The sequence below is a fragment of the Equus asinus genome, chromosome 27 (assembly GCF_041296235.1).
Source record: "Equus asinus isolate D_3611 breed Donkey chromosome 27, EquAss-T2T_v2, whole genome shotgun sequence".
Taxonomy (NCBI): domain Eukaryota; kingdom Metazoa; phylum Chordata; class Mammalia; order Perissodactyla; family Equidae; genus Equus; species Equus asinus.
Window position 1 is genome coordinate 18,054,677 of NC_091816.1, and position 25,620 is coordinate 18,080,296.

Here is a 25,620-nt window from a genome sequence, read left to right on the forward strand (position 1 = left end):
GTAGTTTTCTAGAGAATCTCTCAGAATACTGGACAGGATGACTGAAATTTGAATTCTTAGAGATATGCTGTGACGTTATCTGTTGCTCATCTGCCTGATAAACATCATCTTCTGTTGCTTGTGCCCTATTTTTTAGCCAAGACTCTTTCTAGGCTTGCATTCATAGAGCCCAAAACTATTCCATTTGAAATAGCAATTCTTTTATTGTTTAAAAAAATGAAAACACCTCATACTAATAGGATATGCAAATATATATATGAAATTCTTTTCTTATGTTAAAAAAACTTACTGGTAAAATGTTTTCTCTGAATACATAGCCTTTCTGACAGCTGTTACAGGATTACACATTCCCCTCTTCCCACATAGCCTCTTGCAAAATGTAGGTATGTAGAAATGGCTTTCAGCTCATTTTTAGTGCAAATCTGTGGTCCTACCACAAACCTGCTGTATTGGAATCTCCACGTATGGACTCAGTCTGTTTTTGAAACAAGTATTCTAGGTGAATTTAACGTGTACACATTCTTGAGATTCAACTGACTGACCTAGATTGAGTGGTCAAACTGTTTGATCCTCAAATAGGATAAGAAACATTGAAGGAGTCTTTTTTGGAGTATGGTTGGGGCAGGTAAGGGTTTCACGCTCCACACAAGCAGTCATGCAATGTGTTCAAATGGAGTAGGATTAAAAGATGTCCTAAAATTTCAGTTAACAAGCAAGTGATGGCTTATTGCTGACAGCTGACACAGAAAAAATTTTTGAGTGGCAGGCAATGAGATTTATCACTACTTTTGCGAAGTGTTTTATGTCTATTGTAATCATTTTTTACTTTAATCCAAATATTTAATGAAGTACTTAGGAATTTCCAACACGAGGTATGTGTAGCCTCTAGGGAAATCAAACACAGTGGCATTCTTTGCGACCTGGATGTAGATAATACCTATTTATATGTCTTTTTTCAAGCAAATCCAGAAGGACTTGGCCTAGCTCTTGTATGATCTATATCACCTCTACCATTTGGTGTAGCAGCCTAGCAAGAACTGATGCTACCTCGGAGAGGTTGATGTAGGTTGATGAAAAATAAAAAGACACCTAAGGAGAGGGCCAGAAATGTGTAACTATCAAGAAATAGAGAAATCTTTTATTAGAATGTCAGAGTGATAAGTAAGTACCTTGGGATTTCACCTTGTTTTGTGCAGTCACAATGGTGGCGTAAGATATTTCCTTTTGCCATAAGATCAATGGAAGCCTGCCTGCATGGTCTCATACTTTCTGTTTGTTTGTTTTTCCTAAAGACTCAATTAATTGGTTCCATCTTAAGCAGTATTGTAATATTGTACAGTGGAAAGATCATAGGGTGCCTTTAAGTATTTGTATTAATTTTAACACCAAATAACATAGTGTATCTTGTTTTGACTGTTCGAAAGAATCTTTCCTGGACCTTAGTATTCCAAGAAAGAAACTGAAAAGGAAATAACAGAGAAAGATTATTTCATTTTAGTGTTCTGGGTGTCTTAGCACACAGAGGAGCCTCAGGACTAGGGGTCGCTTCTGCCTTCCTACTAACATAGATTCTGAAATACCGTCTTATTGACTTAGAATTATGTGGTCAAAAATGACTAATTCTATCACACACAGAAAATGAATCCCTCATTTTATACAGGCTTTGATCAGGAAAGCAATGGCTCTTCTGCTGGCAAATCTTAAGTAGCCAAGATTAATTTCAAAGACACGTAAGTTTATATAAAAGCAGGGAGGCAATCCTTTTGACTTCTTGGAAGGGCTGTCAAAGAAAATACAAGATTTTCACCCTATGTTCTGTTTTCATGTTGATAATAGGTTATCATGTTTCCTTTTTTCCTGCTATTGCAGTACTCTGTTGCAAAGAGTAAGAATCACATGCTAGACAATTGAGAGATTATCACTTGACAGATTTTCTTAAATTTCAAGTGTCTGTTGTCCATGTACTGAAAGGTAGTAAATAAGGTACTGAAAAAAGGCTAAAAACGATTCACACAGGTAATTTTTCATGACATATGCAAGAAGGGGGAAAGAAAATGGAGAAAAAATTTACATGTCATTTCACCCGATTTGAGTCAAACGGTGTGAAAAGATTGGATGGAAAATTCATGTAGATGGTGAAAGATAATCATAGCAGTGTTTCCTCTAGCTGTTGACAGGCTCTTGGTTCATTTTGCAGTCGTGTATTTTAAAATGAAAGGAGGGACCAAAAGCGCTTTTGTGGATTTAACTTTGAACTAAGACAAATTGTCATTTGGGTAACACCAAACCATATCAAATCTTAGTTTTATTCATTTGCCATTTTCTTGATGTCAAAAATGATTTTTTAAAATAAGTTGCATTTTTTAAAATGATCAAAACTCAAAATTACTTAGATCTCTCTGTGACTGGTTTAAGCACACTTCTTTTTTTTCTAGTAAGGAACTTATGCCAAAGCAAATAGATGCCAGTATATATTTTATCAATGAATAAGGGAGAAATAACAACTAATTTGAATCCTATGTATTATTTTCTTCAAAAGAGTTATTTCCTGGCTTACAAATATCACTAAACAATGTTTTGTACTTTGCTTACGTTAATATTTGGTTTTGCTCCAAAGCCCATTTAACTGAAACAGTCTTTGTTAGAGTTCATCAAACAGGTTGGTTCGTTATATCTTGCTTTTCCTCCAAGGCTGATAATTTTAATGTCACCTTGGTATGTAAGAGACTTGAATAGGAAGTTGAAAAAAAAAAAACAAATTATTTGCTGGTAGGAGAATTTATCTCAGACATAGTCTACTGTTAATGGACTAACAATAGGCATAAACCCATAGACATGGATGTTATGCTCATCTGTGAGTCATGTGACTAAAAGAGTCAAATTTTGAAATTCATTTGAATCTTAGATAATTAATGATAATAGTAATGGCATTTCTTGACTGCTTACTGGGTTTTAGGCCTGATGCTAAATATTTTACGTGTATCATCTAATTCACTTCTCACATTTTGTTTTTTCCATTATACAGTTGAACAGTTTGAGGATTAGAGTAATTTTGTTCAAGGTCACCCTTGTGGCACATCCAGGATAGGAGCACCAACTCAGGCCTTTTGACTGAAATCCATTTTATAAACTACTATACTACCTTTTTTCTTGATACAATCAATTTCAATATCTTCATTTTTATAGATTAGGAAACTGTGACCCAAATCATTGAACTGACAAGATTAACAACTAGTTTCTTAAATTGAATGGATATTATCAGTACTAGAAACCAAGGTTCCTGACTCAGAGTTCAGTGTGCTTTTCATTACAATAGCTGCCTTCTCAGACAACAGCCTGTTGGTCCACACCGGCCATTGTTATTTTCAGAACATTAAGTGTATAAAAGGACTCCTTGTTGAATACTCACTATCAACACAAATTAAAAATAATATTAAAAAAGCAGAGTATAATGACTGGTAATCATCTTCCCACGAATTTATGAATAAGTTAAATGTAGTGAGGTTTTTTTCATCTACTGACATATTTAGCTTATTTTCACTTTTTTCTGGTACTGTTATGTAAGAGGTATTAGAACCATTGTATTAAACAAAATATGGCTAATTTTTATTTTCAAGTATATTATTTGAAATTGAGTATTATTTTTATTTATTTATATTTTGCTGTGTAAACTTCGGATCATCTAATTTTTCTTCTAAATAAAATTGGCCTTTAAGTCATGACAGTGAGTTTTCTGATTAAGTAATTTTTATGAACCATTCTTTTCTTGGATTTTGGTTCATATGCTCTATGAAGTATTTAATGGAATGGACAAGTGGAGAACATTTATAGTAATGGTTTGTCAAAACATTTGTCTCTGTGGAAAAAATAGGTATGCATCCAATATCAAAGACCATGCACATTTCCTTCTAGACTAGTCATCTGATGTGTAAATGCATTGCACTTATAAATACAAGTTAAGTATGTATTTAGGATTAAATTAGTTACTGATATTCCCCTTGTCAAAATTAGTAAAAATCAGAGAGGGAAAGAATATAAATGAACAGCAAGCTAAATCTGTAAAGACGTTTGTTACTCAATGTTTCTTCTTTCAAAGGATTTTGAAAGTACATGCATCAGTTAAATAGAAAATTTTAAAACCATCTTAAAATTTGGACTTTAGTTCAATCTTAATTGGATTAAGTTATTGCTTTAGATGGCCCCATATATGAAAGCTACCTGTCTACGGTCAATGCTTAAGACATCTGGAATGCTCGTTTGTCTTTTTATTCTTGTATTTGCTCTTAAGGCTTTTAGTATGTGCCAATAATCTCTCAGTTGCACTTCGGTACATAAAACGTGTTCTTGTCGGCTGAATGTGTAAGCTCCTGAGATCATAGTCTTTGTTTGTTTGTTTGTTTTCTGTTTTGTTATGTTGGATGCCCATTGTCTAAATCAGTACCTGGTACATAATAATTGCTCCATAAAAACTTATTGAATGAATTCTGGTTTATTAAATCCTGAAGTCTTCTGGAGTGTCTGGTCTTGAAGTGATTTTGATGACTAAAGAAGATGGACAAAAATAAAATGTTAGGACAGGTTCCTAAATATTATCTTTTTAAAATATCAGTTCAACACAGTTAATTCACCTGTGAATATAAGTGAATTTCTGAATGGTATTTAAACATGCTCATCTAATATTTAGAAGATACAAAGTAGTTTGTTTGGAGTAGAGACTTTAAAATGATATCCTTGATTATTTTTGATGATTTACTATGGAAAAAGTCAAGTATTATTCTAATTACTTAACATGACATTATCTTATTTTGATTTTTAGGGCAGTATTTTGAGGAATATCTTCCTCTTCCTATTAAAGATGAGATCATTGAGGTTAAGTAATTTGTTCAGGATAACACAGCTAGCAAGCAGCAGATTCAGGACTGTCTCCACGCCTTTACTCTGTACTGCCTCGTGTATAAAAGAAAAAAGCTGCAAGTGTTGTAGATCAGTTATAGTGAAATAAGTCTCTGAGGACCAAGTGTGGATTTCTTTTAATCTAGCTGTATTTTTAAATTAGAGATATATAGGTTCTTTGGTGTTGGGACTGGAAGCAGAAAATAGATTGCATGATACATTTTTCTCACGCATTTGAGAAAGGTTCTGAGTAGGATAATGATAGAATCTGATTAGTTTCAACAGGATTAATCTGACAAATAGACTATAGGGTAACGCCAGGGAGAACAAAGAGGGCTATTGCAATAATCTAGGCAAGAGATGATGACAGGACCAGGTAATGCGGCGTGGCCCTTGTTCTCAGGCTCCTTTGCCAGTACTTCCTGGGAGGGGTGACAAGTGGTTGAATTTGGAATGCATCTTGAAGTATAGTCAAGTGTATCTTCTGAATGATTGGAGATATGGGAAGGGAGGGAGGGAGGAGAGAAGTAGAGACAAGGATACTTCCAAGGTTTTGGCCTAAACAACTGGGAAAATTAAGTTGCTGTTTCTGGGATAGAAAGGGAGGCATATCAAAAGTTTGTTTTTGACCATTTTAAGTTTTATACTTCCAAGCGGAGTCTGTTAGTGAAAACTATTAGACTACCAAGTGGAGATGGATGTGTATCAGACCAACATACAAATCTCAAGAACTGGCCGGAGATAGAAATGTGGGAATTGTCAGTATAGAAATGATAATTAAAGTCGTGGGATTGGATGACAACACCTGGGAAGGTTAAGTATAGAGAATAGGCTTCAGTCCATGGAGCTCTGAGATACTCCAGAATTTAGAGTTAGGATGAGAGGGAACAGCCAAGGGGCCTGAGGAAGAAGAAGCAGTGCAGTGGGTGAGTCAAGAGTGGCATCCTGGAAGTCAGGTGAAGAAAGTGTTGCAAAAAAGGAGAGAGTGATCACATGCAGCAGATTCTTCAGGCAGATCAAATTAAGTAAGACTGAGATAAGACCAGAGGATTTGAAGGGCGGAGGTCGATGAGAGACCAGAGAAGATTCTATTACTTAAACAAAAAATTTTGAAAACAATCACTTAGAAAATATCTGAATTTCTTCTCTAAACATGTGACTCTAATATAGGCGACTACCTTGTAGTTGCTTTATAAATCTGGCATATTATTCAGTAATGTTATATTCAGGCATTTTAGTCAGTCATATAAATGTTGATTTTAGTTACTTTAACAGTCAACATTTAATTATGTGATTGCCAGATAAAGCTTTAGAAAATGTTTCACTTGATTTTCTTGTTGTCTTTTGATAAGTTGTTATTATATGGTGGAAAAGACATGGACCTTGGAGGTCAGCAGACTCGGGTTTCAGACCAAATTCCACCAATTACTTGTGCAATCTTAAGTAAGTTAATTTCTCTCAATCTCAGTTTCCTCATTTGGAAGATAACGTGATATTAACTATTTTATATGGTTGTTAAGAAGCCACAATGGGATAACATATGAAGCATCCAGTCAAATGTCCAGCAAATAACAAAGTAGTATAGTGAATGACAGCTCAGGATCTGAAGTCAAACAAACCTAATTTCAAATCCCAGAGTTTACATATAGTAGATGTGAAAACCTGGACAAATTTCTTTACCTCTCTTAAGCCTTAGTCACCTTATCTATAAAATTGCTGTGATAGGGACCGGCCTGGTGGCGCAGCGGTTAAGTTTGCACATTCTGCTTCTCGGTCGTCCGGGGTTTGCCGGTTCGGATCCCGGGTGTGGACATGGCACCACTTGGCACGCCATGCTGTGGTAGGCGTCCCACATATAAAGTAGAGGAAGATGGGCACGGATGTTGGCTCACGGCCGGGCTTCCTCAGCAGGAAGAGGAGGACTGGCAGTAGTTAGCTTAGGGCTAATCTTCCTCAAAAAAAAAAAAAAAAAATTGCTGTGATAAAAATACCTCCCTCGTAGGATTATTAGAATTAAATGAGATATTGCATGTGAAACTTCTAAGTGTTTTACCCCAACTGAGTGCTTGATAAATGGTAGTTGTCATTATTAGTACTTGGTATGGTTGCATTAGTTATTATCCTTGCTGTTATAATTATATAGCATAATAAAACCTTTGTTTCTTAGTTCTGAGGGTCTTAGTTTCTAATCAGACTTGAAGCGATGTCAAGTATAGCTTATAGTATTGTATTTGTTTTACTTCCATTTTTTGGTAATTTCACTATTGTCATTCATTAGTAATGTTAAAAATCTTGAATGACTAGACAGCAACTAGGTTATGATTTTCAAAGCCATCCTTGTCTCCATATAGCAACACCTCAGTGGATAGAGTCAGAAGAAAACACATGTGATAGGATTCCTCAGAAGCTGCAGTGGATGAAGCAGCAGTGGCTTGTCTTTTTGCCTGTTTGCTTGAAGCTGTGCTTACAGAATACATCTAAACACACCTTTGGATAAGGCAGCTGTGCTGTGAATCACTGAGAAATTAGACATGGAAACAAAGACAGTTAGATCAGAAGATCAAGAACTGCCTTTACCTGAGAATACCAAGACAGGATTGATGGCAAAACACAGAAGACTTTATCCACTTCAGAAGGATTGTAGGAATCACCTAATTCACGTCCTAATTTTATATATGAGGGGGTGTTGACTTTCTAAAAGATTTGGTGACATGTGCAAGGTTAAGGCCAAGAAGGAATATTCTGACTCAAATATTCTTTCCATTAAAGCAAACATGCTCTCATCCATATTTATTGTCAAAAAGAAACACAAAGGAAAATTTTTGGTCCTCTCAAATGATACAGTTGTGCTTCATATGTGATATAAAATTGGGGACATTGATTTATATTGTAGGTGTCATTTTTTTTCAACAGAATTTTGTTTAAATACAAAACTTAGAAAGTGACTTTTATTTAAAGCAACTGCATAGCAACTAATTTTCATAGGAGACATTAACAACAGAAATTCTGTAGAGTCAGTTTTTTAAGAGCAAGATTTCCTAGGTGGAGATTTGTGTCAGATTTTCTATAATCAACTGGTATCAACTAATATAGTTCTTACTAGGTACAGAAAACTACATTTCTCAATGAGGTAAAACAGTTTTAATAATTATATTTTGAAAAAATCAATTGAAATGCTCTAATGGAATGAATCCATTTATAAAGCTATCTCCTTAAACACTTTGATAATGAGGAAGACAGTGATTTAACGTTTGACAGATTATTTTTTACTTGTTTTAAAGGATGATCAATCAGTAAACTTAGTTGCTCTAATTTGTACCTTGTGCTGTCAAGTACATTTTGCAGTAACTCTGGAAGAATCATTACATTGTGTGTATGTGTTTGTGCTAAACCTTTTCACAAGGTAGGTTAAGTTTACTTTTGCTTTCAAGTTGCTTTCTACAGTTTACAGTAATATCAATCAACATTTTCATCTGTTATTTCCAATTCGTAGTGACTTTATTCAAAAGAATTATAAATAAGAGCTTAATCAGTAGATTTTCCAATTGTTTATCTTCATGGCATAAAACTACAAAATACAAAAAAAGCTATCAAAAAAAATCTGCTTTTCCCCAGATTATAATTTTTGTTTCTTTGTCTTGTTTTACAGAGTTACATCCACGGAAGCAGCCAGGCTCAATTCGTGGCAGAGTCACACATTATTCTGGTACTAAGTATCCTTTACAACAGTGCTCGATGAAAAGGGCAAACCAAAGCTGCATGCTAGCAAATTGATTTTTCTTTCTTGACAATAAATATCAAGACTTTTAAAAGACACTAAATTTTAAACTTAACTATATTACGAATTTTCTAATTCCTCTGCTATTTCCTATTACAATATAATTTTGTTTTTATTCTGAATCATTAACAGACTGTAATTTTCTATTTTTTACTGACTATTGAATTTCAAAGTATAGCTTTTTCTCTTCATTGATTAGCTCTTGCTAGAGTTTTTTGTGAAGTTTGTATGGTTTTCCCTTATAAGATCTTAATGGGGTGAAAAAAGTGTCCTATAATATAGAAAGCAGGATAAAAACATTGTCTTAGTACTGGTTCCTTTAAATTTTATGGTAAGTCAGAAGAGGGAGATTTAGGATAGTTAGACATCTCTTTTTGGAACGTATCAGACTGTTATGAATCACATAACAGTGCAGTGTATGGTTCGGAGGTAGAAGGGTAAAGAAGAAGACAGCAAGACAGGAAAGAGGTAAGGCTCAAGTGTCCACTGAAAACATAAACTCTGAATATTCTTAAAATGAAGTAAAGTTACTTTGGGACAAACAACTGCATTTTGGGGAACATTGATGTTTGTATCAGTCTTGTGGAAGTATTCGAAGGTTAAATTTATAGTGTCGAACATATTGAGTCATTATCAGAGTTTCAAGTGTGCCTATAGTATCATGTATAAGATTTGATTGCTCTCCTGGTTACTAAGATTCATATTCAAATGAAGTAGTCTAGACCAAATTTTCCAGTATTTTATAGAACAGGAACTATTTAAACCTTTAAGCGTTCTTAGAACTCATCCTGGCCAAAACTTCATTTTGCAGATAGGATAAAAACCCACAAAATTTATCTGATTTGCTTTAGGTTAGAGGAGGAACTAGGATTAGAATTCCGTTTTCTTTTTCGTGGTCTGTTGGTTGTACAGGTACTTAAGTTTTATGTATAGTATTTTATTATCATCATGACATAGGATTTCATGAATAAATGTCACTCACACCATCTTGAAGTTTTTATTTTTAATCTGAATGGAAAAGACTATCTTTTTAATACCATTAAAGTTTTTGTATTTCATTACCTTGTGATGTTGTAACAGTGCATTTTTTAATCCACCAGCAAATACGTATTTGCCACCTTCAGTCTATTCAGGTAATCCCTTTTATTTGCATACTATGTTCTGGACAGTGCATCAGGTGCTGATATAGACTCAGTCTTGTGTTGATAATAGTGGAAGAAAGGGGTGGGGAGAGCTTGAAGCTCTTCCAGTTCTCAAGAAGCTCACAAACTTCCTCATTTCTTTAATCAGGCTTAGCAAACTAACCACATGGCATTTTTGTAGGGTAAATGAGGTGCCACACATAAATCATCTAGTACTCATTAAAGGCTGCTTCCCCTCCTTATATTTTCCCATCTTCTTCGCCCAGGTCACAGGTAACACACATATCTATTGGTTGACTCTAACATTTGACGAAAGTCTAGATGACCAGAAAAAGCAAAACAAAACAAGCATAGTCCTATGGTATTATCTAAAAGTTACACTGGGAACATATTGAATGGCAATTGTTCTGGAGTAAGATTCTTTGAGTCCATTCAATATGTGTAATTAACAAGATAATCCAAAGACCTTTTGAAGGAGAGAGATTATATGGCTCCATTTTGTATTGCAGGGGAAATAAACACTGTCTTTCTGAGACTCTGTGAGCAACATTGACTATCTTCTTCCTCTCTATCAGTTCTCAACATTTTTACTCCTTCCACGCTTGACCACACATACTTGGGTGCATATGTGCACTTGTGCATATCTGCAGCCCATTCCTTGCTTGCATTTATTTAATTACTCGTGCTTTATGGCTTTAAAATTAAGAAGCTATTATGATGAGTATTTTTTTTTGCTCTAATTTGTCTCATAGATTAGAATTCGAAATAGCTATATTTGAGTAAAGATTCTCAAGTTTTGTGATCTTGATCAGTAACTACCAGGTTTCTGTTTTCCAACTTTAATAGAGTCAGAGATTAATACTTTCGTTACATCAGAGGGGCCTTAGGTGAGAAAATGAAATATTTGCAAATGTATTTATAGGAACATCTCCTCTTCCATATTAAAAAATAAGGGCAAGGCTATATTTACTCTTAATTTATCTTTTAGTTATATTAATATATTTATGAAGCAAAATACATTTGTGTTAAATGTAAAAATCATTGTGTTAAATAGTAAAAAACAAAGTATTTATTGCAAGTCACTTTTTAGCTCTTATTTATGTATGTCTTTTGTTCTTTTCTATCTAATTTTGATCTGTGATGTAGCATTTTGGCAGTATACTTTATTCAGAGCAGATAGTCTATTACATCAGGAGTACCTAGCAAAAGGAATGAAAAGCTGTGTTGAGACCTTCATTCCATTGTGCGGCAGGAATTCTCCAAGGTTTCATTTCATGGCTCATTGACATCAAGGTGAGATTTAGGATGCAAAGAAATTTCACAAGCAGTATGAAGTCTTCCGTATAGATTTTTAACAGTAATACATAAAAGAATTAAAAGTTCCTGTTCTCTTTTTGCTACTAGTAATTATTTGTTGCTTTATTTCTCCTGTAATTTTTATTTTACAGATATCTATAAAGAAGATAATTCCTTTTAAAATGGTAGACTTGTTAAAATTATCAGTAAAAGTTAAAAAGAAGCCATTTTATAATAATTTCTGATTTTATTTTCACTTGGCATTTTTTAATCAAGGTGTTTAATCTATGTATTTTTTGTAATTTGCATGTGTATTTCTTCCCTTTATGCAAAAAAAATGTAAATTCCAGATGGTTACTTTTTGCTTATCTGTAGGAAGATTTCTGCCTTTTGGTTTTCTCCTAATATAGTAAGCCAGATCATTAGATGCAATTGCTATATACAAAATTTTGTTGAAAAAACCTAGGAAAGAACAGATGAAGGCATTTGATGTCATAGGTTATAGATTCATATTTACTAAGAATAAGATTTTTCTCCCTATTAGTAGGGTTTTATTTTCTTAGTACCTTATTTAGGAAAAAACAGAAAGAACAATCCTAACTAGTCTATGAGAGAAAAGTATAAAAAAAGGAATAAGAAATAGTGTGCCACTTTAATAGGCAATATGTGAACTGTCTAATAATAACTTATGTAATCCTTTACATTTTTCCCAGTAAGAATTCATTTTTATTTATTTTTCTGTTAGTTATGTTTCAACACCTGGTGCAAATATAAGATATTTACTGTTTACAAGAAGGGAGACTGATAGAAAAATAATTATAATCTAGTGTAACAGATGCTATAATCAGTGCTTGGAAGCAGCAAGAGGGTAAGGAGCAACCAGATGCCCAGAGAAGTTGAATTGACTTTTCAGCTGGATTTTGATACAGTAGAAAAGAGTTCCCCAAAAGGAGAATGAGCGAGGGGTAATATTCTAGGAGAAGGGACAACAGGTAGAAAAACATAAAATAAGAGAGAATATTCAGAAGAAGAGGAAGTTGATGAAAGGTTGCTTTGGTTGTATAATGAAAATCTTCCCATACCTTGTTAAGAAATTTGGACCTTATCTGAATTCACCAAGATATGGTCCATGTGTGCCAGTGCACATAGGATGCATGAGTTCTAGGATTGGCTTTGCTGTCAACCATGTAAACTCTGACCAGTCCCTTAATTCTCCTCATCCTTTAAGTTCTGGGATCTCAAGCAGATGACATGAGATAAATATTAGTTGGAAGTAAAAGTGCTAATATAAAAGGCAAAAGTTATACTAGCAATAATAATAATTTTAAAGTATGTATTCTTGTAAAGATCACATTTGCTTTTCCTATGAAAAAAACATGTTTTCCATTTGTTATGAAAGAAGATGATTTTATTCTGCATTTGTTTTCAATCTGTTATAGAGATTTTTATTTTATTTTAATGTGTTATATCCAAGGAGAAACATACTATAGTGGAAAATTAATGATGGATGCAAGTTGAAGATAATTTTCGATTTAGATCCCTTTAAGTCTTCTGTAATGTGCTAACTTTTTTCAACATCTGTTCTCATTTCTCTCTAAATTGACAATCCTGATTCTCTTCCTAGGAGCAACAGTAAACTTAACATCATGTGTAGTTGAGAATGAATTATAATGTAATGCATATATATTTGTCACTAGTCGAGTAGGATGCTAAATGCCTCTGGGTATTATTTATAATTTACACAAATAGCCCCTGTTTTATGTGGGATCATATCAATATTTTGACTTTTTAAGCAGTAAGAAGGTGATAGACAAGATCAGCAGAGAAACTGTGGAGTGCTCACAGTAGTGGAAGTGTAAATTGCTATGATATTAATCAGTACAAATGTGCAAAGCAAAACATGAACTAGACCGGGGTGTGTGTGTGTAGGCAGGCCTAGGCATTAACAATCTCAAAACAATAGAACAAGTCTCAGAAACATTATAGTTTATCTACTGCATACTTTCATCTCGTATTCTCTTATAATGTGGGGAGTCTTCAGTAAGGCATACCCAAATGACTACACCCATCAGTTTAATGGCAGAAAAGCCTCTGTTATTCCAGACTTGGACATAGAATCTCTCAGATTTGTAGGGGCCTTCAAGATTAGCCATTCAGCCTTCCACCCAGTGGAGGAAACCCTACACATCAACCCTGACAGATGATCATCTAGCTTCTTCCCTGTCTAAAAACTAATCCTTCATCTAAAAATTTGTATTACAAATATGATTTTTTTCTCAAATGATAATGCTCTTTTTAAGCCAAAAGTGGTGATTTCATTGATACAGTGGAACTGAAGCTAAATGATTCTCAACACTCTAAGGCCATAAGTTAAAAGGGTGTCTTTAAATAAAAGAGAGGGAAGGTTGGCAAGTCATTTTAGTTTAATTCATGTATTAATTACAGCCTTCAAGTTTGAAGAAGGTTCACAGTCATTTCTTGGGAAAGCCTAGAAAACTCACCTTTGCAGGAAACATTCTGGGGCTGAGATCACACTTGTTCCTGACCCTACTGCTTTCTAATAAAATATTTACCTTGCGGTTGGATGGAACCTGTGCTAGTAATCCCTTTCCTTTAAAATTTCCACTTTGGGGTCATATGCACAAGGGTTTACTAAGTTTTGCATTTCTTTATTTTCAAGTAAGAATGGAGCTAACTTCCTCTCAGATAGAATAGTTTATAGTATCTTTGGCGCTGCATTAGATTCTTTATAGTAGAAGTTTGCTAACTTGGACAGCTAGGGCCAAATCCAGCCTGCCTACTATCTTTCTAAATACAGTTTTATTGGAACACAGCCACACCTATTTATTTATGTATCATCTGTGATTATTTGCACTATAACAGCAGAGTTGAGTAGTAACAGTACACCAGAGAGCTTGCTTAGCTGAAGATATTTACTTTCTGGCCATTTACAGAAAAAATTTGCCAACAACTGCTTTGTAGGATGTAGTCAATAAAGAATATAAAAACTGACAACTTCATTACTCCAAGACAGTTGATACTAACTTTTTGTTATCTATCTTTCCCTGCATTTCTCTTCTTTATTATTTATTTTTAAAGATAAGATTATATTGTTTATGTACATTTTATTTTTATTTGACCTAAAAATTACTTTTATGCCTAGCATAAAGATATTTTATGTTAAAATAGAGCTAGCTATCTTGTTCCCTATTACTCCTTTCTCATTATCATGTTCATCTAACCCTGTGATATCATCCTACTTTATTTCTTTTAATGCTTTTTTTGTTTGGTGATAATTCTCCAGCAACCAAACTTCAAGGCATGGAATATTGCAATCTAACTGATAAAGAATTCAAAATAGCTGTTAGGAAGAAATTCCATGAGCTACAGGAAAACTCAGAAAGGCAATTCAATGAACTCTGGAATGAAATTAATGAACAGAAGGAGTTCTTTACTAAAGTGATTGAAATTATTTAAAAAAGAACCAAACAGAAATTCCATACCTGAAGAACTCGATAAATGAGTTGATGAATGCATTAGAAGCATTGAAAATAGGGCAGATCAGATGGAAGAAAGAATAAGCAATTTGAAGAATAAATTTAGAAATGATTCAGTTGGAAGAGAGATCTAAGATTTTTAAAAAGTGAAGAAACCCTATAAGAGCTATCAAATTCCGTCAGACAAGCAAATATAAGAATAATTGGCATACTAGAAGGAGAAGAGGGAGAGAAGTGGGCAGAGTTTATTTAGAGAAATGACTGAGAACTTCCCAAACCTGGGGAAGGAACTGGACATACAAGTCCATGAAGCTAAGAGAATGCCTTATTATCTCAATGTAAAAGGACCTTCTCCAAGACACATTATAATGAAACTATCAAAAACCAACAATAAAGAAAGAATTTTAAAGGCAGCCAGGAAAAAAAAGAAAGTAACCTACCAAGTAACCCCCATTAGGCTATCAGCAGAGTTTTCAGCAGAAATTCTTCAGGCTAGAAGAGAATAGAATGACATATTCAAAGTATTGAAAGAAAAAATTGCCAGGCAAGAATATTTTATCCAGCAAAGTTGTCCTTCGGATATGAAGGAGAAATAAAGACCTTCCAAAACAAAAGCAAAAAGAGTCAACCATCTGCCTTGCAAGAAATGAGGAAGAGTTCTTCAGGCTGAGATGAAAAGACACTCATTAATGACACACAAAAAATGAAAGTACACACAAAACTGTGATAAAGTTGATAAATAGAATTAGAAAACTGTAAGTCTATATTAGAATAGTGTCTTTACCACTTAATTACAGTGTAGAGGTTAAAGGAAAAGAGCGTTAAAAATAATTATAGCTACTACAATTTGTTAATGAATTCACAGTATAGAAAGAGGTAACAGATGACATCACAAATATAAAAGAAGAGGAATAAAAGGGTAGAACCTTTATAGGTGAGTGACGTTAAGATAGTCTGTTTTCTGCTGACGGCAATTTATATGTTTTTTGTAAGCCTCATGGTAACCACAAGCACAAATCCAGAATAAGAGACAGGAAACTTAATGACAAAAGGGAGCCTGAGCAAATACCCTGGGAAACCACCGACTTACAAAGGCAGACAGAAACAGAGGGGAAAGAAATAAGGGAGATACAGAAACAACCAGAAGGCAAATATAAGATGGCAGTATTAAGTCTTCACATGTCAGTAACCACTCTAAATGTAGGTAGATTGACCCCAACAACCAGAAGGCACACAGTGACTGGATAGAAAAAAAAAACAGACCCAACTTAGATACTGCCTACAGGAGGCTCATTTCAGCTGTAAAGACACAGATAGGCTCAAAATAAAGAGAAGGAAGAAGATATTCCAGGCAAGTAGAAACTAAAAGAAAATGGAAGTAGCCAGACTTATATCAGACAAAATAGACTTAAGGCCAAAAACAGTAACAAGAGACAAAGTCATTGTATAATGATAAAAAGGTCAGCACCTCAAGGAGATAGAACAATCGTAGACATATATGTAGCCAACAAAGGAGCACCAAAATATATTAAGCAAATACTAACTGATGTAAAGGGAGAAATAGACAATAATACAATAATAGTAGGGGACTTCAGTACTCCACTATCAGCAATGGATAGGTCATCCAGACAGAAAAACAAGGAAACATTGGAATTGAATCATACCTTGGACCAAGTGGACTTAACAGACATAGAACATTTCATCTGACAGCGGAAGAATACACATTCTTCTCAATTTTGCATGGAACATTCTCCAGGGCAGATCATATGATAGGACACAAAACAAGTCTCAGCAAATTTCATAAGATTTTAATAATACCAACTATCTTTTCTAACTGCAGTGGAGGAAACTAGAACTCCACAGCTAGAGGAAAGCTAGAAAGACTGCAAATATGCAGAGACAGAACAACACATTTCTGAACAACCAATGGATCAAAGAAGAAATCAAAAGAGAAATAAAAATACATCGTGAAATAAATTAAAATGGAAATACACATACCAAATTATATGGGATGCTGCAAAAGCAGTTCTGAGAGGAAAGTTTATGGTGATAAATGAACATATTAAGAAATTAGATCTCAAATAAACAACCTAACTACACTTCAAGAAACTAGAAAAAGAACAAATTAAGCCCAAAGTTAGCAGAAGGAAGGAAATAATAAATATCAGAGTGGCACTGAATGAAATAGAGACCAGAAAAACAATAGAAAGGATCAACAACAAAAGTAAGAGCTAGTTCTTTGAAAAGATAAACAAAATTGAGAAACCTTTAAATAGACCAGCAAAGAAAAAGAGAGATGACTCAAAATGAAAAATGAAAGAGACATTACAACTGATGCTACCGAAATACATAGGATCTAAGGAGACTACTATGAACAATTAAATGCCAAGAAATTACGTAACCCAGAAGAAGTGGATACATTTCTAGAAATGCACAACCTACCAAGACTGAATTGGGAAGAAATAGAAAATCTGAACAGGCCAAAAACAAGTAAAGAGATCAAATCAGTAGTCAAAAACTTCCCAAAACAGAAAACCCCAGGACTAGATGGCTTCGCTGGAGAATTCTACCAAACATTTAAAGAATTAACACCAACCCTTTCCAAACCCTTTCAAAACATTGAGGAGCAGAGAACACTTCCAAACTCATTCTATGAGGCCAGCATTACCCTGATATCAAGACCAGATAAGGACACCACAGGAAAACTATAGACCGATATCCCTAATGAAATTAGATGCAAAAATTCTCAACAAAATGTTAGCAATAAAATGTGGTATACTCTTAAGAAAATCCTATACGTAATTTTTTGTCCCAGCATTGCCTGAATTTGTGTGAAATTTAAAAGCGTATCCAATGAGAATTGTTGCTCATGTAGTTTTCACATTATAACAATTTACAAAGGGAGAGTAGTAAAAATGGTATGAAGATATATTAATAGAGATGTGTTATACTTGGGTGACCATAGTTAATATCCAGTGAAATATACTTTTCCCTGAGATCATGTCTGTTTGTGTGTTTATAACATATACATTAGTGCACATGAGTGTTTGTGTATAAAATTTTACCCTGAGAATATTTTCATGTATGGTTCACACTGATTAAAATTTTAAAGCATTTAATTTTGTAAACCTTATTTTCTCCAGAAATAGAAATAGTGCCATTTTCTCCGTGATTTTATTAATGGAATTTTGGAAGCTGCTTAGCAGATGGAGTCATTAAAATGAGTATTTGTTAGGTATATAATATGTACATAAAAATCATTTTAAATGTCATTTATTTTGAATATTTGCAGAAAATATTGTCATAGTTAAAATCTAATTCTGTATGAATTTTCAATAGATATAATATGTATATTTAAATGTATACATTAAAATTTATACATGAACATAAAAGGCTGTTACCAGAGAATGGTGAAAGGAGAAACCTAATTTAACTCCTTATTAAGGATCTATATCATTCACAGCAGTCTGCTCCAGAGAACTGAGTTAAGCAGTAGAAATTTCTACATATGAACAGTTTGAGTGATACAAGCTTTTAATTTTTTCCATCATTTTATTATTAGCAATGCTCTATGACCATGGACTCATGAGTATTTGTGTCAGTAGGTTGTCCAAAACACCTTGAGAACAGGAATCCATCAAGTCCACAGTCTATCATAGTGGTAGTACGAAAGATTCATTTTCTTACATTATCCTTTTCAGGCCATCACTACATAAGCAAAACTCAAGGAATTCAGGAATTATCTAAATTTGAGTGGTTTTCAAACTGTGTATCATGGATCCCTAAAAGTTTGGTGATAGTCTATACTGTATTTGTGTGTTGGGCAAGGTGGGTGAGAGTTGGTGTTGCATAGGGCTGGTAATGGCTTTTTCTCTTATATACATTAGGCTTCCAACCAAGGTTCGTTGGTTGCTTGGTATTTTTGCTCCAGAAAGGGTTCCATTAAAGGTTGCTATAAATAAATAGAATAGGTTGAAAACCATTTGTATAGAGAGGTGAGTGTAAACATAAATGCCTAACTGGATAAGTCAGACATTTATTATCCAGAAGTTGGATAATATGGTCATGAAAACAGACTCAAATATAAGTACTATACTTACTTATTAATAACCAGAAAATAGAATAGAAATATTTACTCTGCAGAATTTCCTGTGACCTCCTCCACTTAATTGTATATAAATATAGCCAGACAGTATTCTTTGAGCTTTGACTATCTGCAGTAGAAGGCACTTACAGACACCCTGTACGGGAGACTTATCGATGCTGGGCGTATGCATAGAGCAGTAGAAAGGAATAAAAGGAAATCATAATAAAGTTACTTAAGCAAATTGAGGAATTTCTGGGCTAAGCTTATTTTTCTCATTTTTTAATCCATTAGTCATTTGGGCAGAACACTTAGTAAATATATTTCCAGAATTGATGAGTTCTTAAATTTTAACATTAGTCCATATCAAAAATGTTTTAATAACATGGCAAAGAATGTTATTATTAAAGGTGAAAAGTCCCATTATTTTCTTAATCCTTGGCATCTTTCAGCGTGGCATGAATATATCCAAGCAGACATTAAGTAGACAAGTAATTTTGTATTCTCATTCTTAAAATGTCAGTTACTTGACTAGATCAAGCTCCTGCTAAGTTTGTTAGACTGCTTTGTTATAATGTGCTTGTTTGCTTTTGTAAGGTTTGTAATTGGATACAAAAGATTTCCAAGGACAATGCCTAACTTTAATAAAGATTTCTTAAAAAAAAATCTATGAAACCCCTTAGACATCAAGAAAGAGAAAGCTACGCACACACTCACTGTGAAAATGGGGGAAAAAATCATGCTGAATATATTCTAATTTTCCATAATTGCCAATGAAATGTGTCACTGTGGCTATAACTAGTGTATATGTTTATGTATAATGTGAAATGTCATAACTGGTTTTGGGAGTCCGTGTAATTCATATGTGCTATGAAAGTCCTGAAACTTAAGAGCGTTTAGAATTAGACCTTCAAAGTCTCAGACCGAAGTTGCAGGTTATATATTTTAAAAATTAAGGCATATTTAAATACACAAAGAACTGAAATTTTATGTACTATAAAGAGAATAAATTGTATTTCCCTCTGTGTGCACTTGTAATTTAACCATTCTGGTTAAATTACACATAGTGTTCTGATCCAGAAAAATTAATAGATTTTATTTGCATCATGTACTGTTTCCTTGACAACTACTATAGATGCTGCTATCACCATGGGGATGGTTCTTCTAAATGAAGCGGCAACATCCAAAGGAGATGTTGGAAAAAGACGGAGTAAGTGTCTGTGTTGCTATTTTTGTAATTTTGTTTTAGTCTTAACATCCATTTAAATCAAATGAAAAATATGTAAAAGTCCTCTGTAAACAAACTTCGAAAGAAATGTTCTGGTTTGAGGAAGATTGCGGTTTACTTTCTTCTGTTTCTTGGATGTGTGTGCAAGTACTTAAAGTATATTTCTTCCAAAATGGGATTAGGTGATTTTCTCTGGAATTGCATATAAAGGAGAGCTGTCATTCACCTTTGTCAGGGGTGCTTTGACACATTGCTACTAAAGCTGTGCTCTCTGTAGTAACGTCCACCCTACAGGGAGAGATGGAAATTCTGTGGGCTGAGTCTTAGAGATTATGTTGGCAAATGATGTGTTCCCTATGCCACAAGAATCAGAAGTGCATTCAGGGACTGACTGGCGAAGTTTTCGCTAAGGTTTTGTACACTGAAATGTTATAGTACCCTGCAATTACCTCCAAACTTCCTTTTACGAACATTTAAAAAGAGGGCATCTCTTGATACTATCTTTTCCAGGGTCTTTGCCTTCTTCAATGTTATTCCAAGATTTACAACCCCACCAAGTTCCAGCCTTGTGTTTTTAAGCAAGTTAACTATGTCTTATCCTTTGATGGAACTATTTCTCTCAGGGTTGTGGAAAAAAATACATTTTTTTTAAAGTAACAAATTTTGGTAGGAAAACAGAGCACATGGAAAAATCTTCTGCTCTGAAGAATGTAGGTTAGAAAAGAATGGAGGGCCTTAAATTCAGTATTTCCTGCCTCAGACCTTTTTATGACTAACATTGTCCCCATGTGATTTTATTATTATACCTCCACAAACCTATAATTAACTTTTTTCTCAGTATGTTTTGCATTTCTGAACCCTTTTTAAAGCCAAGAATTTATGTATGAGGAGCATAAGTGTCTGAAAAAAACTAATAATTTATTCAGAAGTTTAAAATAAAAATAGACTTATTTTCTTTATGGAATTTTAGCTAGAGGGTCATGTATGTAAGTAAATCATAGTGACTTCCAAATACTTAGGTGTCTTAAGTGTTGAAATGTTTTGGGTGTCATATTCGGTGTAGTCTGCCCTGTTTTCCCATGATGTTGTCTATATGCTGTTGTAAAGAAACTACAGAAGAAACGAACACATTGGTTTGTTTAGTTAGGCATTGTTCAGAATATCATTTTATGCTGTCTTTTGAAATAAACATTTGATGTTCTTGGGATTGACAAATAATGTTTATAAGGACAAATTCTTATGTGATTACATATTTACCGTATATCCTGTCATATTAAGGTAAGTAATAGTAAGAAATATGTAGTAATTTTTTAATCTCTCAATGTCTATGATATTGAGTTTGTAAAATCACTCCTTCCAACTTTCTTCTTGGTAGGTATTTCTATATCACTACCCACTGCCAAATTAGTTATTCATGGGTGTGAGAGAGAGAGAGAGAGCAAATATATATTTTTTAATTATTCCTTTTTGCTTCTAGTGTGACTTTTATTTTTGATATAACACAACTACTGTGATGATTATTGCCCAGGTCAGAATGCTTCTGTGTTGTCAGAGTGTTTTTTTCTTGCAAGTGTGTTCTCTTGTGTGGGCTGCAGTGGTTCATTTCGTGATTGCTGACTCCCCGCTCTTCACTGATTCCTCTCCCTTCCCCATATACAAGTACTTAAGTAGCATTATTTAGTGCCGCTGCATAGACTCAAGTAAATATATTCTGTTTTACTAGATCACATATCATGAGCCTCATTTCCCATTAAGCACAACCAAATGAGCTACTAAAAGCAGCAAAGGGAATGCATAGAGTGTTTTTATTCAGCTTCTGAAAATTTTTTTTTAAAAAAGGGGATATAGAGGAAAGAATGAAGTGTTGGGTAAAAATACCAAATGTGGGAAGGTGTAAAGTAAAGCATCATGTAATTAATTCTAGGTTTAGTCAGATTGTTGTAAGCAGAGTTGTTAATATGCTGTTTCTAGTGCCTGGTGTCTGTCATACTTGGATATTCTGCAATTAAAAAAAAAGCTGTTTTTCATTTTGTGATATTCGGCAACGTGTTTTTTGCTTTATTTTCTACCAATATTCATTTGAAGTTCAACTGCATGAGTGGTCTGAGATGAAATGTCACAGAGGCTGCAATTGAATGCTATTAAGCACTTATGACTTTGCACAATTTGTACTCGAAACTGAGAATGATACTCCCTCAGAGCTGAATGAAACTGACTGACACATTTCTAGACCATATTTTGACAATGCCATGTCTAATCTACTCCCTAATTTCAAGGATTTAATTAAACTTGGTCTCATTTATATGCTGGAAGATTTTTTTAAATCATATTTCATTATGAAAACACGTAGAACTGTTTAATTTTCCTTGTTTTCTTCTGTTAGTGCATTTAATCTCTTTTCTCTTGTCTTCCCCTTTCTTTTATAATTACTTATTTTAGATATTTTTCAGTGTTTTTAAAGAACTCCCTGAAACTAATGAAAGGATACAAGTATTGTGCAAATATTTAATTCTTAAGAAATGTTTAGATATTCCTTATTAAGTGATAACTCTAATTTTACTTACAGAACAGATCTAAATAAATTTCAGTTTCTTTAAATATCTTTTGTTCTAAACATAGCTGCGTTTAATTGGCTCAGGTTTTTAAGCTATTAAAGTTTATAAATATGTTTAAATTTATTTTGCTAATAATAGCAATGGATCTTGTTTAATTAAATATCTAAAATATATATGCAAATATACGTTTTATATGTTATATGTATATAAATGTATTTGTATTATTATAAATATATTTATATTACTATAAATATATTCTATATTATAAAAATATATACTTGTATATATATTTTATTTTTATGAAAACAAAAAACATAATTGACCTATTGTCAGCTTGACTGGGACAAAGTAGTACTGAAAACCTGGACCACAGCGTAGCACATTCTACTGTAACATGTGCCCCTGTTCCTTTGTAAAACAAACAGCGATAATACTTTGACACTGTTACCTGTTATTTAGGGGGATTTTTCTCCCCATTTGACTCTCACAGAGTCCATGTTCTCTCACTCTCCACGCTTTTATTCCTAGCCTCCGGTACACTGGGATGAACTGTTTCTAAGTTACAGGCTTTTACTGAAGCAATAATCCAGCCAATAATCTAAAATTAGATTTCTTGGTAGATGTTGCATAGCATCTGAAAAGAATAAAATTATATTTAGCATTCTAATAATGCAAATGTCTCTGCTAATTTAGTCAGTGCTTCATAATGCAAGGGCTGATGATCTTTTCTGTGGTTTATCACGTATTTTGTTTTGTTTCAATCCCTCTGGGGCATTTTAGTACTTGTAGGAACTCTGTAAGAGAAGAAAACCACCGCAAGACTTAGAGCAGTCACTTGTGTTGTTTTCACACCCCAAATAGTACATTTGCATTGAGAGGAACGTGGAAAATAATGAATACATTGTATTTTGGATTATCTGGTTTGTTGTACGTGTATGTGCCATGAACTATTAAATGTAAGTATACTGTGATTAATTGAGTGCACTTAAAAAATATAAACATTTGGATTGCATGTGTCTAGACACTAATGGTATTTTCTGTTTCTTTCTAGTAATTTGCCTAGTGGGCTTAGGCCTGGTGGTTTTCTTCTTCAGTTTTCTACTTTCAATATTTCGTTCCAAGTACCACGGCTATCCTTATAGGTAATATCATTTTACTAATGTGAATGTTTTCGTTTTTAACTAATAGAAAAAACGGAATTTCAATGGTTAATGTATACTTAAGGATGAATATAAAGTAGCTAACTCATTTACCGAGTGATTTTAAACTTGGCTAAGCAAGTTTCTGAGCACCTGCCATGTGTTCAGCACAGACTATGCAAAGGAGATATAAAGCGAGATCCCTGTTCACCAGCATAGTGCAGTTGCATTTTAGAAAATCATATTGTATGTATATTGTATACATACATATAACAAAATGGGGGTTACGTTTTGTGGAATTCTTCACAATTTCTTCTTCTCTTGGTTTGTCTATCCATCATGATTTTTATTTCATTTGCCGTCTTTTTTCCTCATATAATCTACTGTTCAGTTCTAATGGACTTTGCATCATCATTTGAATTCTGCAAAGTTTTAGCTTTTTCGAATAAAAGCTAATTTGAAAGGGAAAATTAAATGATAAAATAATCTCTGGTCACTAGAAGTTGTCATAATGAGTATCTCGTAAGATTTTCACCAACATATTTTCATACTTGGAGGTGGGAAGACGTTGAAAATTCATTCTAATAACCAAACTATACTTTTAATAAAGCACCATGCAAGAGATGTGCTAGATTACAGTTGTTCAGCTTATGAATTAGGCGTAGGTTCACTTCTTGAGCATATTCCTCCCTCAGCTTCTCTTAAAGGAATAAATATTCTGCTTTCTCTTTCTCTAGGGAACCTAATAGCTTGACCTAGCCTTCTAATGAAGAAGTAAAGGTTCTATATTTGCTTTTTCAGAGATTTTGAAGACTATTTCTGCTGAGATAGTAGAATTAGTGATATGTTGATAGAAAATGAAATCTCGTCATGCCTTACATCCTTTCCACATGTGAACGGTGCAGTTATTTTAAGAGAATGTTTCCACATAAATGATGGCAACTATATATAGCTTCATCTGGGAGACAAAGCTAATTCCATAACAGAGAGACCTGATTATGGGGTTGTAATGGAAGAATAGGACTCTTCAGCCCCACCTCTCTGTTTTCTCATGTGGGCAGAGACACATTTGCAATTCTCTTCTTCCCACACCCATTAAAAATAAATATACTAAAGGAATGGAAGAAATATGAGTAACAGATCCGAGCTGTGGGATCATCTGCCTTAAATCCTGCCTGCAGTGTAAATGAATTTTTTAAAAACTGAATTTTTAAAAAATTAGTTCTCAGGGCAATAAGAGTAATAAGAAAGGCAAGTAAAGTCTCCACTTTTTTCATTTTATTCTTGATGTTAGATAGCCAGCTAATTTTGGTTTTGAAAATGTGAAACAATCAGACTAATCAAATCCAAAGTTAAGTATACCCAAGAAAGATGAAGTTATGTTTTTCTTTTTCCCCTACCCCAGGATTGAGGATCATGATTCTGTATAATTTGAGTCTTAGTTTGATTTGCATGTGTTATATAATGGAATCCGTATATTTCTTTTTCTCTTAAGTTTTTTATCCAGGATGCCAAAAACAAAAAAGTAATTGATTTCAATCTGTAGCACTTACAATATGTCAAAGAAGACATCTTTGTTTTTATAAAACGTAAAGTATAATAAGGGAGGTTGTAAGATTCTTAACCTCTATTTAGTTGACAGAAAATGGGGGAAGGTAAAGAGCAAATTCTGCTTTTCTTGTATATCAGAGCCTCGAATCATAACAGAATATCACTCCCTATCTAGACTGTTCTCTGACATAGCAATATAATGACTAGGGAGGGTAGAGAAAGATTACGTTTTTACTAGTTCTATAGAATAACGTTACATTTGACAGCACTATTTTTGTTACCATACAAAGAGTCTTCAAGTTTGTACTTTTTTCCCCAAGGAGTAGTTGGCATTTAGTATAATAACTCTTCAGTACTCTCATTCCTTGCCAGGAATGGACATATAAATCACCCAGGATGCTTTTCAAAATACATATCCTAGGCCTCAACCTAGATAGACATACATAGTAAGAATTTC

General features: G+C 33.8%; 1 protein-coding gene across 7 annotated transcripts in view; it reads left to right on the forward strand.

The window, feature by feature from the left end:
* Positions 1–25,620, forward strand: part of TUSC3 (tumor suppressor candidate 3) — a 214,505-nt gene that overhangs the window by 176,625 nt on the left and 12,260 nt on the right. For all 7 annotated transcript variants that reach the window (XR_011498777.1, XM_014847814.3, XM_070499800.1 and 4 more), the window contains 3 exons: positions 8,543–8,606; positions 19,826–19,900; positions 23,525–23,615. Coding sequence is in view for 6 of the 7 variants with exons in the window: in XM_014847814.3 (XP_014703300.1) it covers positions 8,543–8,606; positions 19,826–19,900; positions 23,525–23,615 (230 nt within the window). In the remaining variant the exon portion in view is untranslated. The remainder of the gene's footprint in view (positions 1–8,542; positions 8,607–19,825; positions 19,901–23,524; positions 23,616–25,620) is intronic.